The sequence below is a fragment of the Coturnix japonica genome, chromosome 15 (genome assembly GCF_054131305.1).
Source record: "Coturnix japonica strain WE chromosome 15, WE-NBRP24, whole genome shotgun sequence".
Lineage (NCBI taxonomy): Eukaryota > Metazoa > Chordata > Aves > Galliformes > Phasianidae > Coturnix > Coturnix japonica.
This window is the reverse complement of record NC_140677.1, coordinates 15019349-15035309: the sequence shown is the minus strand read 5'-3', so window position 1 is coordinate 15035309 and position 15961 is coordinate 15019349. Positions and strand designations below refer to the sequence as shown.

General features: G+C 37.2%; 1 protein-coding gene across 48 annotated transcripts in view; it reads left to right on the top strand.

Annotated features, from left to right (window-relative positions):
• ATP2B2 (ATPase plasma membrane Ca2+ transporting 2) overlaps positions 1–15961 on the top strand; it is a 310402-nt gene that overhangs the window by 228625 nt on the left and 65816 nt on the right. For all 48 annotated transcript variants that reach the window (XM_085517013.1, XM_085516982.1, XM_032447213.2 and 45 more), the window contains 2 exons: positions 12940–13197; positions 14206–14331. In XM_085517013.1, coding sequence (XP_085373139.1) covers positions 12940–13197; positions 14206–14331 — 384 coding nt within the window. The remainder of the gene's footprint in view (positions 1–12939; positions 13198–14205; positions 14332–15961) is intronic.

The window sequence follows — 15961 nt, the reverse complement described above, 5'->3', positions numbered from 1 at the left end:
AGCAACCATGCACAATAGGGACAGCTTGACAGTAGAGCTGACAAACTCTTCTCTCTTTCTGCACTTTAATACGTCATTTGCTTCCCTTCTGTGCATTGGCAAAACTGCATTCGTGTTAGTATTTTCTGGTCTGTCACTCCTTGAGCATCCAATTCTTAACTTTTTTTTTTTTCCCCCCACAAACTTTCTATAGTCCCTTTCTAAAAAGGAGATTCTTCTGTTGTGGTTTTTTTCCCCCCTCACCTTTTGGGATTCTATAAGTTTTATATTCTGTTGAAATCAATTTATTCTTAAACAGTATAAGTACAAAACCCTGCTGGGGAAACCTTGAAATATGCTTTTCTGTATGCAAATGCTTACTGGCTCAGAAGAAACACGCAGGTGTCGTTCGGGCAGGAAGCAAACATGGGATATGAAATGAATAGCAGGGTTAGCACTGCAGGAGCACTACCAGCTCATCTGGTGTTGGAAATGGTACTTGGTATTGTTGAATTCTGTGGCACAGTACAGTCAGTTCCTGCCAAAAGTAAACATATTGTTTCATATTAATACTGAGCATTTATATTATCTTTACACTACAAATGAGCAGTAGAAAATGTCTGTATGACTCATAATGTCATAGAATCACAGGGGTTGCAAAGGACCTCTGGAGATCTTTTAGTCCAATCCCTTGCTAGAGAAGGTTGCCTGGAGTAGGTAGCACAGGAAGGCATCCAGGCAAGTCTTGAATATCTCCTGAGACTTCACAACCTCTCTGAGCAGCCTGTTCCAGTGCTCTGTCACCCTCAGAGTGAAGTTCTTTCTAATGCTCATATGGAACTTCCTGCCTGTTATCCTTTTTTCCATTGCTGGGCACCACTGAGAAGGGCCTGCCCCAATTATTTGACACCCACTCATTTAGATATTGATAAACATTGGTAAGATCTGCTCTCAGTCTTCTCCAGCCTGAACAGACCCAGGTCTCTCAGCCTTTCTTCATAACGGAGATATTCCGAGCCACTCATCATCCTTGTAGCCATTTGCTGGATTCTCTTGATAAGTTTTCTTCCATGAACTGAGGAGCCCAGAACTGGATGCAGCACTCCAGAAGTGGCCTCACCAGGGCAGAACAGAGGGGGAGGATCACCTCCCTTGGCCACACTTTATAATGAACCTGAGGATCCCATTGGCCTTCATGGGCAACATGCTGGCCACCAGGACCTGCAGATCCTTTGCTGCAGAGCTCCTCTCTGGCAAGTCAGCCCCTAGCCTATAATGACGAGTGTGGTTATTCCTCTCTAGGTATAGAGCTCTGCACTCATCCTTGTTGTAATTCATCAACAATCTGGTCTGTCCAGGCCAATTTAAAGAAGAAATATCTGTGTGCCTCCCCTGCACTTAGATGATCCTAGGAGACAAGCAGTTGTTTAAAAAAGAAAAAAATAAAAGCAGTAGTTATTGAGCAACTTTAAACAAATTTGATTTAACTTAATTAAAAGTAACTTCAGATAAATAACCACATAAAAATCCTGAGCTGTCCCCTGAGGGAGGAGTTCTGTTCATTTAGTGCGGCATTCAGTACATTTACTGAGACACAATTAGTGGAACCGAATATAAATGGAATGCTTTAATACAGCATTTTTCAATTTTTACTTTGGCTTTACCCGTATAGATCACATTAGGAATTTCATCGTGCATTTTCCTTAACATTTGAATTCTGTAGGCCATGGGAAGATGCTGAGTACGTCTCCCAGTCTCTCAAAATCTGTCTCCCTGGATTTTATTAATATTCATTTGGCATACTGATTAATAAGGAAAAATCAGATGAATTTTATTGGAAATGAAACAGCCGAATAAAGTTAATGCTGCATTTTTTTATTGGCATCTTTAAATCTCAGACTTTTAAAAGAAACATTTTACATGATAGTGCAGATTATATTAAAATATGTAAATATAGGCAGAATGAAAATCCAACCAACATTCGCTATTGCACAGATTTCCTAAAATACCAATGAATAGCAATAAGCAACTGCAAGTACTTTGCCAGCATCCCTTCCAATTTTCAAGGTGCTTCATTTCAAGTCTGTTTTTTGAGGCTGCTTAGAGATGATGAAACTATTTGACAATTCATGTGCATTTTATATTTAAAAAACCAAATTGGTCAAGCAATGTTTTTGCACAGTGAAAATCCGTTCTCTCTCTCTGTGTCTTTTCAATAAAGCAAGAAGAAATGTAGAAAATATGAAGCTTTTTTTTTTTTTTTTTTTTTTTTAAGAAGAAATGAGCTGAATGCCATTCATTCTAGTCCTTTGCAGTGATTGGAATTCTGGTTTGCCATCCTGCTCCACTAATTGTGGAAAGTAAAGGATAAATCAAACCAATCCTGCATCCCTGAGCAATTACTTATAATGTTTTCTGAATTCTGTCGCAGCTGGCAAAACTGGCAATAATTAGCAAACATTTTCAAGTCTCTTGTATATCTCAAAAGGTCAGGGGAACAGCTGAACTGTCTTCTAATCCTCGCAGTCAGTGTCAACTAATCACCGTTGGCACAGCAGGGAAATCTAGCAGCCGTTTCAGTATTCTTTATTTGTGCTATTTGCAGGCTATGGGCACTCATTTTAATTTTTCAGGATTGCCAGCCATTGGCATAGTGCAGTATAATCTTAGACCAAACCACGTAGGTCTTTAGAGTGTTTTAGTTCCAACTTAATTTCATTGTAGTCCTTAATTAGAACACATTTGGAATCTCCTCCCATTTGTTTCAGCTTTCAAATGACTTTGTGCTGTAAAACCCAGAAGTGTGTGTATTTTCCTGTTAATGTTACATAACCTACTTCAGACACTGAATCACTGGAAAAAACAGGTTGTATGAAGGAAGCATAAGGGCAGTGTAGCCTTAAGAGCTGATACCTCCTAGTAGGAATCCTTATCATCTTTGCTACAAAATAACACCGATCCACCTGCCATCCACCTTATGTGGTTATTTATCTGAGGTTACTTTTAATTAAGTTAAATCAAATTTGTTTAAAGTTGCTCAGTAACTACTGCTTTTACTTTTTTTTCTTTTTTTAATCAACTGCTTGTCTCCTAGGATCATTAATTGTGGTGTCCAAGGATGACAATTCAGGAAAAGCTGAGATGATAGCATTGCAGGTACTTGGAAATAGTATTTTTATGTGGACTGGATGAATCTCAAGTATAGATTAATTTCAGAGTTAGCAGTGCAAATTTGAGGAGTGTTGCCAGCACTCCAGTGCTTTCATTGTTCTTCATCAAAGTTACAGCATGAGATTGCAAAGGGATGTTTTTAAATGTCTGAACTGTCTTTCAGGACAAGCAATGAAGCAGTTGGCATCCTGGAAAATGGGAGAAACAGAAGTTTGTGCCCTCTTAAAAACAGCTTGTTCTGCCAGAACCCCACCACTTAACCTTCCTCCCCAAGCTAGGATGAGGTGAAGCAGCATATGGCTTTTCCTGACATTAGCTCAATCTGTTTCTTATAGTGATGGAATGAAAAAGTATCTTACTTGTTAATCCCTGCCCAAAATTGTGCTTTGGCTTCTAAGTATCCAGGAACAGAGAACAGAGTGGGTTAGAGTGCCCAGCTGTTACAGATGTCCAAACTCATGTATATAAATGGTCTTGCTTTCTTCCAAAACATGTAAAAGGTGGTTTTCATGATTAACTGGCTACGGTACTTCATTTTTGAAAGACTTATGTTTTTATGTTGTTTTCTGGGTTCAAAAGACAGGGCAAACTCAGGATTAGGACTCCTAAATTTATGAGCTGGAAAATCCTGGGTAGTAAGGTCATGAAGAGCATCCCACAGCAGGAAAGAAGAGGCAGAGTATGAGAATTTGAAGAGATCTTTGAGGTCGTTTAGTTTGTCCCCATACTCAGAAGCATGATCAGCAGTACTTAAGCCATTCTAGACAGAAATTTAATCTTACTCATTTCTCCAGGCTTCCAGTAATGGAAATTTTGTGTCTTTCCTAGTTTATGTGTCATTGCAGTGAGACAGTTATTCCTGGTATTAACTTAAGAATCTCTTGTAAGAAATTGCCTTGTTTTGTTTTACATGCATATGAAGACCTATATGAAGTAATATTATACTTCCACACATATTACAACTACCTGAGGACAACATATTTATAAATACCGAGGCATAAATACATAGAGCAACTTACTCAAGTTCTTCATTGAGCATCTGCAGTTTGAGCAGCATTTTAAACAACATGTTAATACTGCAGAGGAATACCAGTAATCAACCAGCTTTGACAAAGGGAGCCAAAAGCACACTTTAAAAATGTATTTACTGATTTAAAAAAGTATCAGAATTTACTGCCCCAGAAAATAACAGAGCAAAAGCTCTGTAAAAATCTGTACTGCCAAAAGGTCTGCATGCATACTCAGGATTGTTTGCTGGAAAACAGATCTATCTTTCTGAACACCAAAGCTGTGGTGACAAGGTAGACATTCAGCACGCTGCTGCTTCAATTTTTCTGGATAAACCAGTAAAAGTGGAAGAGGTCTTTGAGGTAAAACATCTGTAAAATAGCATTTAGTAGGTGCATGTGTCTGTATAACCAGGCACTGCAGTGGCCCGGTGGGAAAATGATCTTAAAATGTCTCAACTTCAAACCTACGTAGATGTGTGTGACTTTTTCTTTTAGATCTTTATCAAGCAGAGAACAGACCGAGCCCTGACCTGCTGAGCCCTCCAGTCAGGGGTAAAGCACAGGCAGAGCTTGGTCTGCAGCTGCTGTGCCTGACACGGCACAGTGAATATTGGTAGTACTGGCACTGAATTATACTGTTGGCTTTTTTTTTTTTTTAAGTACGTCCATCTGTGTGTGTACATATGCATATTTTCATAGTTCTATGTATATATATATATATATATATAAAATCTTCTGACAGAAAAGCATCAATTCAAACAATCAATTCCAGTTATTGCATAAGTAGTTCATCCTCTTTCTGATAAGTATACATAATATTTTAGAGTCTTGAAACATGTATGAGTTTCTTGAAACCAAAATTCATATGTAAAATTAATGCTTTAAATGGAGGACATCCTAACTACATGCAGCTTTAGCTTGCTGTGGTTGCATGAGCTTTAACGCTTCAATTTGGATTCCTAGAGTACTTCAGAAATTACATCTCCAGTTTGTACGCAGTTAACATGCTTGGGTTCATATTGCAGAATACTTCCTGGGAGCTCACAGGCTGGATGTTCACTTTTGTGTAAAAATAGACTGAAAAAATATGGCCCAGAAGCATATTTCCTAAGCATGTAGGTTTGCACTGTAAATCTGCTGTTACACGGGCAAAGTATTTGCTAATGTTTAATGTTTTCTGATGCAAGATGTTATGATACGGTGTTTAATCTTTTATTTACATGAATTTTCACCTCTTAGAATTTATAGCACAGAGTAATGAATATAAGAGATTAAATACAATAATAAGTGCTGCAGTTTATGAACTGGTTTTGTGATTGAGGTCTATAAATCTTCCATTTCTACTTCAGCCTGGTTCTCTTGTTCTCATGAAAATGGCTGAAGAATGATGTGTTAGAGCACTGCAGGAGCTGGAGGTGCTTCAGGACCTGTTCTGTAGCACATTGGCATAGCCTAAGCTGAGAAGAGCATTGGCTTAATTTTCTGTTTTTGCAGCACCTTAGCTGGTCTGGGTTGCTTAAGCCAACTCACTTGCAAATTCTCTTCATCAGTAGCTTTCAAGCTGTGGTCTGTGGACCTCTGAGAATCCATGCATTCCTTTGAAGAGGTCTATTAAAACCAGAAACTTATTCTCAGCAACCTTATGCTATCTGTACAGGACCTATATGTTACAAGAATTTGACAGTTACTCTGTAGGTGAGCTGGGATGTAAGGAGTGCATCAGCCAGCAATCATGAATTCAGAATGTGCTCCCATTTGATATTCTTAGAAGCCCCAGTGACATCCCTGTCAGGTCTTCCAGACAAAGTCAACTTTTTTTCAATAGACTCCTGCAAGTTTTTGGTAGCGTTTTTGTTGTTAAATGTGGTCTTTCTCTATAACCATCTTCATTAGAACATCTCATTTCAAAGCAGGAAGACAGAAAAGGAGTACTTGTGGAGGTACATTTTGCCTGTGAGTGTTACTAATATTAAGACTCATACGTCTCATCTGCATTCTTTGAAAAGGGACCTAAGTTGGAAATGAATGGCTTCATTTTTACACATCCTACATGCAAAGAAACCTTCAACTTTGACCAGAAATTTCATAATATATGTTGATATTTGTAGTAAGATGTTACGTTGAAATGCTTGTTTCAGACAGATGGAAGTTTTTTTTTAATATCTCTATAGACAGAGATAAAAAGTGTAAATTTTCAATGGAATAGCTGTAGGTTATGCTAACATATAAATGCTGTTTGTAAGCTGTATCTTTTCTAGACAATCTCTTTAACTATTGCAATCCAGCCTTCCTAGGGTAGACGAAGCCATCAGAGGCTTCATGGAATGTATTATACTGTACTGAGAACCTCAGTCTCTGGCTAAAAATCTTTGGTTTTCCAAATTAGCATCAATTAATTAATTAGTTGAATAATGAAGTAAGCAGTCTTCTCTTAAATTTCATCACTTTGTCTTTATCAAAATAAGTTTTATTCATAATTCAGTAATGCATGTGGAGTGTTTATGGTTGTTTATTACTGTGGGTAAGTATTTTTGATGATGTGTGAAAACACTTGTTTTGCAAACTTGTACTGAATTACACAGCAAACATTTCCTGAAAAGATAATTAAGTGAATGGAATTGCTCTTTTATAAGTGTTGAGATGAAAATACATTGCGTCGGTTGTTTTGTAATATGCTGAGGTTTTTTGTTGTTGTTTTTACCATATTCTAAAGTGCTCACAGTTGGATTATTTCAGAATTATTTAAAGTTGCATTACAATTTTATGTAGAAGGTGTTGTCTTTTTTTTTTTTCCTGAGCACAAATGGACTGATTCTCAGTGTCTGTATTTCTGGCTGGGTGCACAGTCTGTCTGTCACTGTTTTGCCTCTACTTCCTTTAGACCTAAGTTTTCTTTTTTAAATGAAATAGAACTGGTGAGGTTCTGCTCTTCCAAAACCTTGTCATCTTTTGCTTTTCTAATCTGCTGGTGGGATTTCCCTTATCTTCCTCCTCTATCCCCTTACCTTTTTGTTCAGTAAACATATACTTTTATTGCAATCTGGAAATGTTTAAGTATCACTGCCCAAGAACTGATAAGTCTAAAAGAAGTATGGAAACAATACTAAATACATTGTAAATTCAGGTTTAAAAAGAAAGAAAGAAAGAAGGGAGATTAATCAGTAGTAAAATACAGATGGGATTAAGTGGAACATCAGTTTTCTGGAGCCAAGCATTTGTCCAAAGGAGTGCTTTCACTCTGGCTTTGCTCAACTATATTGGAAATGTCTGTTCTATACTGTTAACAAAATGTGCCTAGGGAGCAAACTGATTACTGGATGTCAGTGGTATTGATGAATGATTTAAGTTTCAGATTTGAGCTGGCTTCAGGAACAACACATTAAGAACTTGTGAAGTGCAAAATGTGCACATTGTGTCATATGGGACCTGCAAATTAAATAATTGTTTCATAATGTAAAGTGGCCTACATCTGGTTTCTACAAATGTGTGTTAGACTGCAAAAATAAGTCCCACAGATACCTTCTTACTTCATTAGAGATGCGTAGAGATCATTGCCAAAACTAGGCTGCTTCTAGATATTGCTCATTAGAAAGATTTCCATGTTGCCAAGCACTACTTAACTCTCAACTGGGGACATGAGGTAATGAGATTTAGAACTTTGGGATGAAATATAAGATATTCTCACTTATTTTCCAGGAAGAAGCTCTCCAAGAGAATTAATTCCATAATAAAATTCCTCTAGGATATGACCTTAGAAGCGTTGTTGAGTAACTGCACTTGAACTCCTATTAATTGTCACAAAGAGCAACTTTCCTGGCTTGAGTCTTACATATGAAAACTGTGTTTTACCCATTAAATATGTGGCCATTTTTTCAAGATGTTTTTGGCACTGAGCAAAGTACAGTACAACTCCAGCAGTCAGATATCAAGGCTTTGTTTTGCATCCCCCTAAGAGTAGGTCCTACACTATCACAAAGCAGAACTGAATATGATGTACTGAGGGAATAGTTGTATGATCTTCTTCCCTTCCATTGCCTTTATTGGAGTTGGGACCCCATCCCTTCAGGTGATATTTGCAAAATGCTTTGCTTTGGTGCTAGTCAGAAGAACCTTGTTTGACATATTGTGTCTACTGAAGTAGAGCAATTGAGTGGTAAAGCTGAGGTGATTGAAATGAACATTCCTCAGCTCACAAATGTTTGTGATCAGGCTGAGGAATGTGTGAATGTATATGCACTTAGCGCTTACGCATTTGTTTTCTTGCATGACTGTGTTGAATACATGTAAATATTTAATATGGAATTCTAAAGTTGATGCTTACATAACTAACCTACAGGGACAGTGTCCTTTTTCTGTCTCTTTTTTTACCTCACTGGAGCCCTTATATAACTAAATAAAATATCATACAGAGAAGAATTCTAATAGTGCTTTGAAATAAGCACCCAAAATCACTTATAGTGAATACACAAGCACCACAAACCTGAAATGCATGTACTGTAAGCATCTGATGTTAGTAAATTCCTTCTGCTTGACTCATCACAGAAACAAACGTTTCTGGGGAACACAGTCTGACTTACTACAAGTAATCAGAAAATATTTTTCACAGTTGAATAAGTCCTGGGAGAACATGGGAGAAAGAGAGAAAAGTTGTGTTTTGAAGCTCTAGTGACTTCTACAGCTTTGCTGCTAGCAGTGGCTCTGCAGTGCCCTTTCTGCCCCACGCTGTGCCTGTGTTGGAGGCAGTTGAGCAGCTGGGGATGCACCATGTTTGGAGGGGATGCTGGTCACTCTTTGGAACCACATTGTAGCAAATGATATGGCACAGGAAGGAGTTCTAAAAAATGATTACAGTGTCTGTTCCATGTGAAAGTCTTGTTCGTGAATAGAGTTTGATGTTTACTGAATATTTTGGGATTTTTTGGGGTTCCTTTTCCTATTCGATTGAATATGATAAATGAAGTAACGTCACTTGCAGTTAGTAGTGAGCCTCGCTCTATTAATGAAAAAAGCTGTAACTTTGAACTGCTCAATTTGCTTTAGTAATATCAATGCTGGAATCTCAGCTAAGGAAAAATGGCTTTTACCAAAAGGTATCAAATGGAAAGTTTTTATCCTGGGAACTGTTGTCTTTTTGATGGCAAAACCAGTTTGACTGACAAAAAAAACCCAACTACCTCTGGGGGTGGTATGAGACTTTCTTGGGGAATTTAAATGCCACGAGGTATTCTCAGCTTAAAAATAGAAACGTGTAGGTTGAAATGAGTAACCGAGAGGAATGTGCTGTAGGCTGGGACTTTGGAATACAGATGTTCATAGATCTTTTTAAAACATTATTATTTTTTTAATTTAGAAATCATTATGCTAAGATGACATGGTTTGTAATTGTAACTGTACTCAAAGCAGCTTTAAGAAACTCCACATGACTACTAGAAATCTCATTAGAAATCATAGATGTATCTTTTTAGCTTTGCTGTGCTTATATACATCTTTTAGCACTGGCTCTGATTTGGAAGATTTTAGGAGAAATATCAGTATTGAAATGAGGTTTGCTAGCTTAAAAGCATCCCATCAGGAAATGAGCCTGCTGAAATGTCAGGCAGTGCTTTCTGGCTATTAATGTAGCCTTTTGCTTTTTTTTTCCTTTCCCCTCTTATTGCTGTCACCAAATTCAGATGATTAATAACACTGGTCAAATTAGTTTTTTTCCTGCCGGTAACAACGAAGGTCCGTGCTTTCTTTTCTCATATGCTTTAACCTTCTCTTGTACATCTGTGTCCTTTCTCAACTTTTCCTTTTGATACAAGTGCATTCAAATTTTTTCTATCAGACAACTCCCTTTTAATATCCTATGCCTCTCTGTCCTGCTTTTACTTCCTGAAATGTTACATGTAATGAAAATCTTGCAGATGCAGAACGGGCTTTTTGCTGATTTTCAAATTACTGGCACTCAGGTAAGTGCTTCAGAGGGCCCAGTGCAGGCCGAGTGCTCAGCTTTCCAGGCTCTTGGGTGCCTTTTTTAGCCCCCAGATTTGCACCCGAGTTACCTGCAGTCTGATGAGACTGAAACCCAAATTGCTGCAATTTCAGATGAACCCACCACATGTTCTGCATTGAATTACTTTTCCCTCTTTTCCCTGAATCTTCTTTACCTTCAGATTCTGTCTTCATCTCCCTTCTGGAGAAAACTCAACAATTTTTGCTGATCCATTTCTCATCAAATTGGAAGCTCTGATTTTTTTTTTTCTATATTCTTTTTTTTTTTTCTTTTTAAACAAGCTTTTGATAACATTCCTTTGTGATAATTTGTGAAGGGCACAGTGATATCGGTCCCCTTTTGTATCTCTGAATGCTCTTTGAGGCCACACTGTCCCATAAGGGCTTCAGTTCACATGTGTGTTCCTGCACGCTCTTTTTGAATAAACGAATCCATTTTGTGACTTCATCTGCTTCTCCTGTGCTGAGGGAGTTAAACCCCATTGACTTGCAGTCAAATCTGTGTAATCGCAGTTTCAAACTGAGTATGCATTTTCCATCTCATGAGAACGAGACTTTTGGGAATAACACACATGGTATGTTTGTGGTTATGGTAGAGAGTAGCTTTGTATTAAAAACCTGTCCATGTTTCTGAAATTTAACTTTTTGACAGATAGGACCCGTGTTAAAGATAATTTTAAATGAGTATTTCAGTATTCACTGTTTTGGAGTAAAACCCTATTACAAATCTCACACATACACATAAAAATACTTTTGCGATGCTTTTCAGTCTGCACCTTTCCATAATGAAATTGCAGGCATATTTTTCAGTAACATCAGGAACCAATTACTCTCCTGTGAAAGCATAAGAAGCTATCTTACGTCTAAACACAATTTCTAGGAGTTATACGAGCATTTGTGATAAGCATTGGATGCTTGAGACTGCAGTATGCATATTTTACTTAAGCATATTATTATTACACTTCCAGAATCTTACTTATAAATGCTGGAGACTTTATTCCCTTGAAAAAGCTACAGTTAATTCCTATAACCAAAATACCATGCAATTTTGGCATTAATTTATCAGACACTTTCAACCTGTTTCATTTCTATGGGACTGCAAAAAGCAAATACAATGTCCTGATTGTAGTTATGTTAGGTTAGATCCTCAGTAAGTGCAACATCAATTCTGAATTATCTTTAAGAATACCCACCTATAAGTTTTAGATATTCAGAAGTTTTACTCAGGTGCTGCTTAGGCTTGGACTTACTTAATGCTTTATGTTTATACTGCTTACATAGCTGAAATGCTGCTTCCTCCTAACCTTAAACACACTGACAATGAGGAACTGTTCTTTTTTTTTCCCTGATAGATGAGAACCACCATTCATCTGATACTTGGCATTGAGTGAGGCAGTCAGTGAGAGCAGACAAGAACATGCACATTGCTGCTACTTAGAAGAGAGTCTTGGTTCGTCAGCCTGCGGGCTGGACAGCAGCAGGTCAATGAGTGAGATTCCCATTTCTGTCCCATCAACATTTTCATGTTATTTAAAACTGTGGTGCCAAGTTCCAATCCACTGACAAAAAGAGAAATCAATTCATGTTCCTTCTATCCTGGTTTACTATTATAATCCTGATTCATATCGAATAAAAATAGTGTAAGCCTTCTGCTTCATGCTGCCTATTGCCTCTGTGGGTAAATTTATGTGTCATTATGTCAGATAACCTGTACAAGTGGTTCACTGTACTGTTTATTTATAGAAACTAGACTGAATCTCAACCAATAGGGATTCTAAAGTCCATAAAGTAACTCTCTATTTCTTCCATCCACCCAAAGTACTAACTTATATTTCTGACCATGCATTTCAATTAATTTCCCTATTCTCTCACCAAGAATTCCTTCCTTCCATGCCTTTCTTCCATCTCAAGTTAGTGTTGTCTGACTGAATCAACAGAAAATAAGTGGAGCACATTTAAACGTATTATTTCCATTAGGTTTTGGAGAATTTTCTCAGCACTTTGAAAGCTAGAATTGTGAATCATTCAGTACAGAAGCTGGTTGAATTTAGGGATGCTTTCCAAGAACTCGGTTCTAGTTTAGTCTGTTTTCTCCACATTTCTTTTTTTCTTACGAATGTTTCTTCAGCCATAATATGGAGAGTGAAGCATGTTCTTTTCTTGTGTATAATCTATGAGACAAGTAAGCATGATTCCTTTCATCTTAATGATGGCATCTGACATTATTTACATTTTGTTAGACTAGTTTTTCTGGTTTTATGATGGTACTGGGAATGGGTATGGTGTTCATTGAATGACTTGGGTTAAAAGTGACAGTCATCTAGTTAATCATAGAATCATCAAGGTTGGAAAATACCTCCAAGATCATCCAGACCAGTTATCTTCCCACTACCAATTTTTCCCACTAAAACTTATCCCTTAGTACATTTAAACGATTCTTGAACACCTCCAAGGACAGGTAACAGAATTGATGCCTTCTTTATCCATTGGTTTAGTCTGCATTTACCAAGAATAGCTACTTGTTTAGCAGACAAATTAAAAGTTCTAATGTTTATTTTATGCTTTTTTTTTTTCTTACTCCTTTCCTCAGACAGCTTTATTCCTACTTACTCTTCATTCTGTTTCTCTTGCTCTCTTGTTCTATATTCATCATTTAGCAGATAGCATTTTTAAATCTAATTCTATCCCTTAAATTTGCTGCCATTTCACAGCAAGATTTCCTTGTGATAGATGTGATAAACCTCATCTTTGCTTGACTGAACAACTCTTGAAATTGTCTTTGCAGGGTGTGGCACTGCAACAGGAGGAGCTGAAGATGAAGGTGAGGCTGAAGCTGGCTGGATTGAAGGTGCTGCCATCCTGCTGTCTGTTATCTGTGTTGTACTTGTCACTGCCTTTAATGACTGGAGCAAGGAGAAGCAGTTTCGTGGGCTTCAAAGTCGTATTGAGCAGGAACAGAAATTTACTGTTGTCCGAGGAGGACAGGTTATCCAAATCCCAGTGGCAGAGATAGTAGTTGGTGACATTGCACAGGTGAAATATGGTAAGTTTTCTCAACTGTATGTCTACTTTCTTTCCAAGTTTATGTATTCCTCTTCCCCCATTCTAGCAGAATAAAGTATATTTGAGGCTCATTCATTGGAACTAATTGAAAAGACAGAATTATTTGGAATTGTTGTTGTCCATAGTATGACAGTAATTACACTGTTGGGACAAAAGAATAACTCAGCCCAAGACACTTACAATAAAACTGTACTTGGTAATCTTCACTTTCTTTCCCTGACAAGGCCAAAAACTGTTAATGCAGTGGTAATTCCCTTTCATGGAGGATTAGAATATTTGGATTTTGAATTTATTTATATAGTTTTTATTATGTCCAATTATGAATATGAGAAAGTATTCCTAAACACTTTGTTAAGGAATTTTGCCCATGTGCACACTTTGTAGTCCACTCCAAAACTATGCATCCTGTAATTCTCCCCAGACCGAGTGTTGATGGTGGGTGGGTACATTACAGTTTTCTACTGTAAGGACCTGCCATTCTGCTATTCTCCAGTGAACAGGAAGACCATTACAGGAGCTCTGCATTCTCTTTGTCCAGTTCTACTGGTGAATTCCAGAAACATGCCTGTTATATCAGGCATCAAGTCTCTCCAGGGTTGAGCTGCAGGCTTCTTGGGAGAGGAAAGATGTGGGACTTTGTAACTGTCTGTTAGCTGCTGTCTGGCAAAGAAACCTTATTGTCATGTGGAAAAGATCATTCCCCACCCTCTCAGTGATTATTATGCTCATCATATGTTAAGTGTGATGCATTCTGATTCTTGGGATAGCGTTAAGCAAGAATTATTTGCCAAATAAAGGCCTTTTCCAATGGGATTGCAGTAATATAGATAACAGAGACCATTGTGGTTTTACTTCCATTACCTTTGCTTTCATTTTACAGTTTGATATAGTTATTGTTTCTTGAAATTTTATATGGAAAAAATAATGTAATTATAAAAACACTCACTAAAAACACTGTGGGTTTCCATTCCCATGTTCTTACTGAAAGGTGATCTCCTACCTGCCGATGGGATATTTATCCAAGGAAATGATCTTAAAATTGATGAAAGTTCTTTGACTGGAGAGTCAGACCAAGTCCGCAAATCTGTTGACAAAGATCCAATGCTTCTGTCAGGTAAATTTTCTTTAATTCATGCTGAGTTTATCTTTTATGCACTGCTTTGTTCGTGTTTGGTTCTGTTTTGTTTTTCAACACCATTGAGTTTTGGTAACCTAGATACAGCTGATCTTTTGAACACGGACATTGACCTTGCCTGTTTTCAACGAGAGACATTCTATTGCTTTTTGATTGTACGCAATTATTTCTGATTGCAGCGTTTATTTTCTGAATTGAGAAAATAATGAAAGTTTTTAGATGAAAAAGAAAGCTCTATCCTAGGAAGTAAAAATTGTTTCAATTCATTGTATACCAGCTTCAATTTAACCACTACATTTTAAAGCTTCTTGAAATGTTTTTTTTATATTTACGTTAGAAATAATAGAAAAAAACTAAAATGCTCAAATTTTTGGTTCATAGCAGTTAAGTTTAAGTTATTCATAATATCTGCATACTTTAATACAAATAAATCGGTTAAATAAAATGTTTTTTTATTTTGTTTTTGTTTTTTAATTTCAAATGGATAGTTTGTTTCTGAGAGTCTAAATGTGGTGACAGATCAACACTCCGAATAAGGAAGCATTATTTTCACTGCTGGCACCTGAAACAAGATTTTTAATATTCCATTGGTTTCAATGACATAATTAAACTAAATGAGTTTCTTTGCTTAATGTCCTGCTTAATCATCCAGATAGTCATTTACTATACTTGGGAAACAATTTGAAGAGTACAAGTGCTGACTAAACCAGATGGTTCATTTCCATCTGTATACAGCTACACTTGGTACCACCTGGGAAGACAGAAATAGCGTTATAAACGCTAATATACCTGAAAACAATCCACCGTACTTACATCTAAAACATTTTCTTCCTTTTAGGTCTCTAATAGATTTGTACATGTAGCATAAGTAACTCTACCAACAGTCTTCAGCATTAACAAAGCTGTGATAACATTAAGTTTCTTTGCAATGAGCATGGGTGTGCATGAGTTACAGGGAGGAGCTTATCTGTTGTAGTTTTCCCTGAAATGAGACTGACAGAACCTTGTGTTCTTCTTGAGTTTCAGCACTGCATAATGCATCTAAGAGTTCCTTGTTTCTTTGAAGCAAAGAGAAGCCAGCTTATTCAAGAACAAATAAATAAAGAAATCTCTTTGTCACGGTTCTTCATTAGGGTATGGAAATAGAAAAGAAACTTGATTAAGGATTCCTTGATTAAGGAATCGGGTCAGTTATTGCCTGGAGAAAAATGGTTCTGATTCTGGCTCAATTCTTTGCCAGCAAATATTCAAAGCTTTGAAAAGCAGAAGTTTTCAGAACAGAGCATCAAACTCGAGATGTTCCAGATTATGTGGATATGCTGAGAGATTACATGCAGATGGGTTTCTGCATTAAAACTTTTTTGTTTGTAGAGAATACTGTGATGACTGTTTCACTTTGTTAGTAACTTCAGTTCCCTCTTAATAATTTCAGCAACTAATGGTTTAGATGTGCAGATGGAGAATTTTTGGTTACCGCAACCTTCCTAGAACGAAGCAGCAGGATAAGTGCCCCAAAGTGGCATTCTCTTTTATTCTTACTATTGATCCTAGTTTCTAAGCTATGACAGTAGCACTGTTAGATTTAAGGCTTTCTGAGCAGTCACCTATT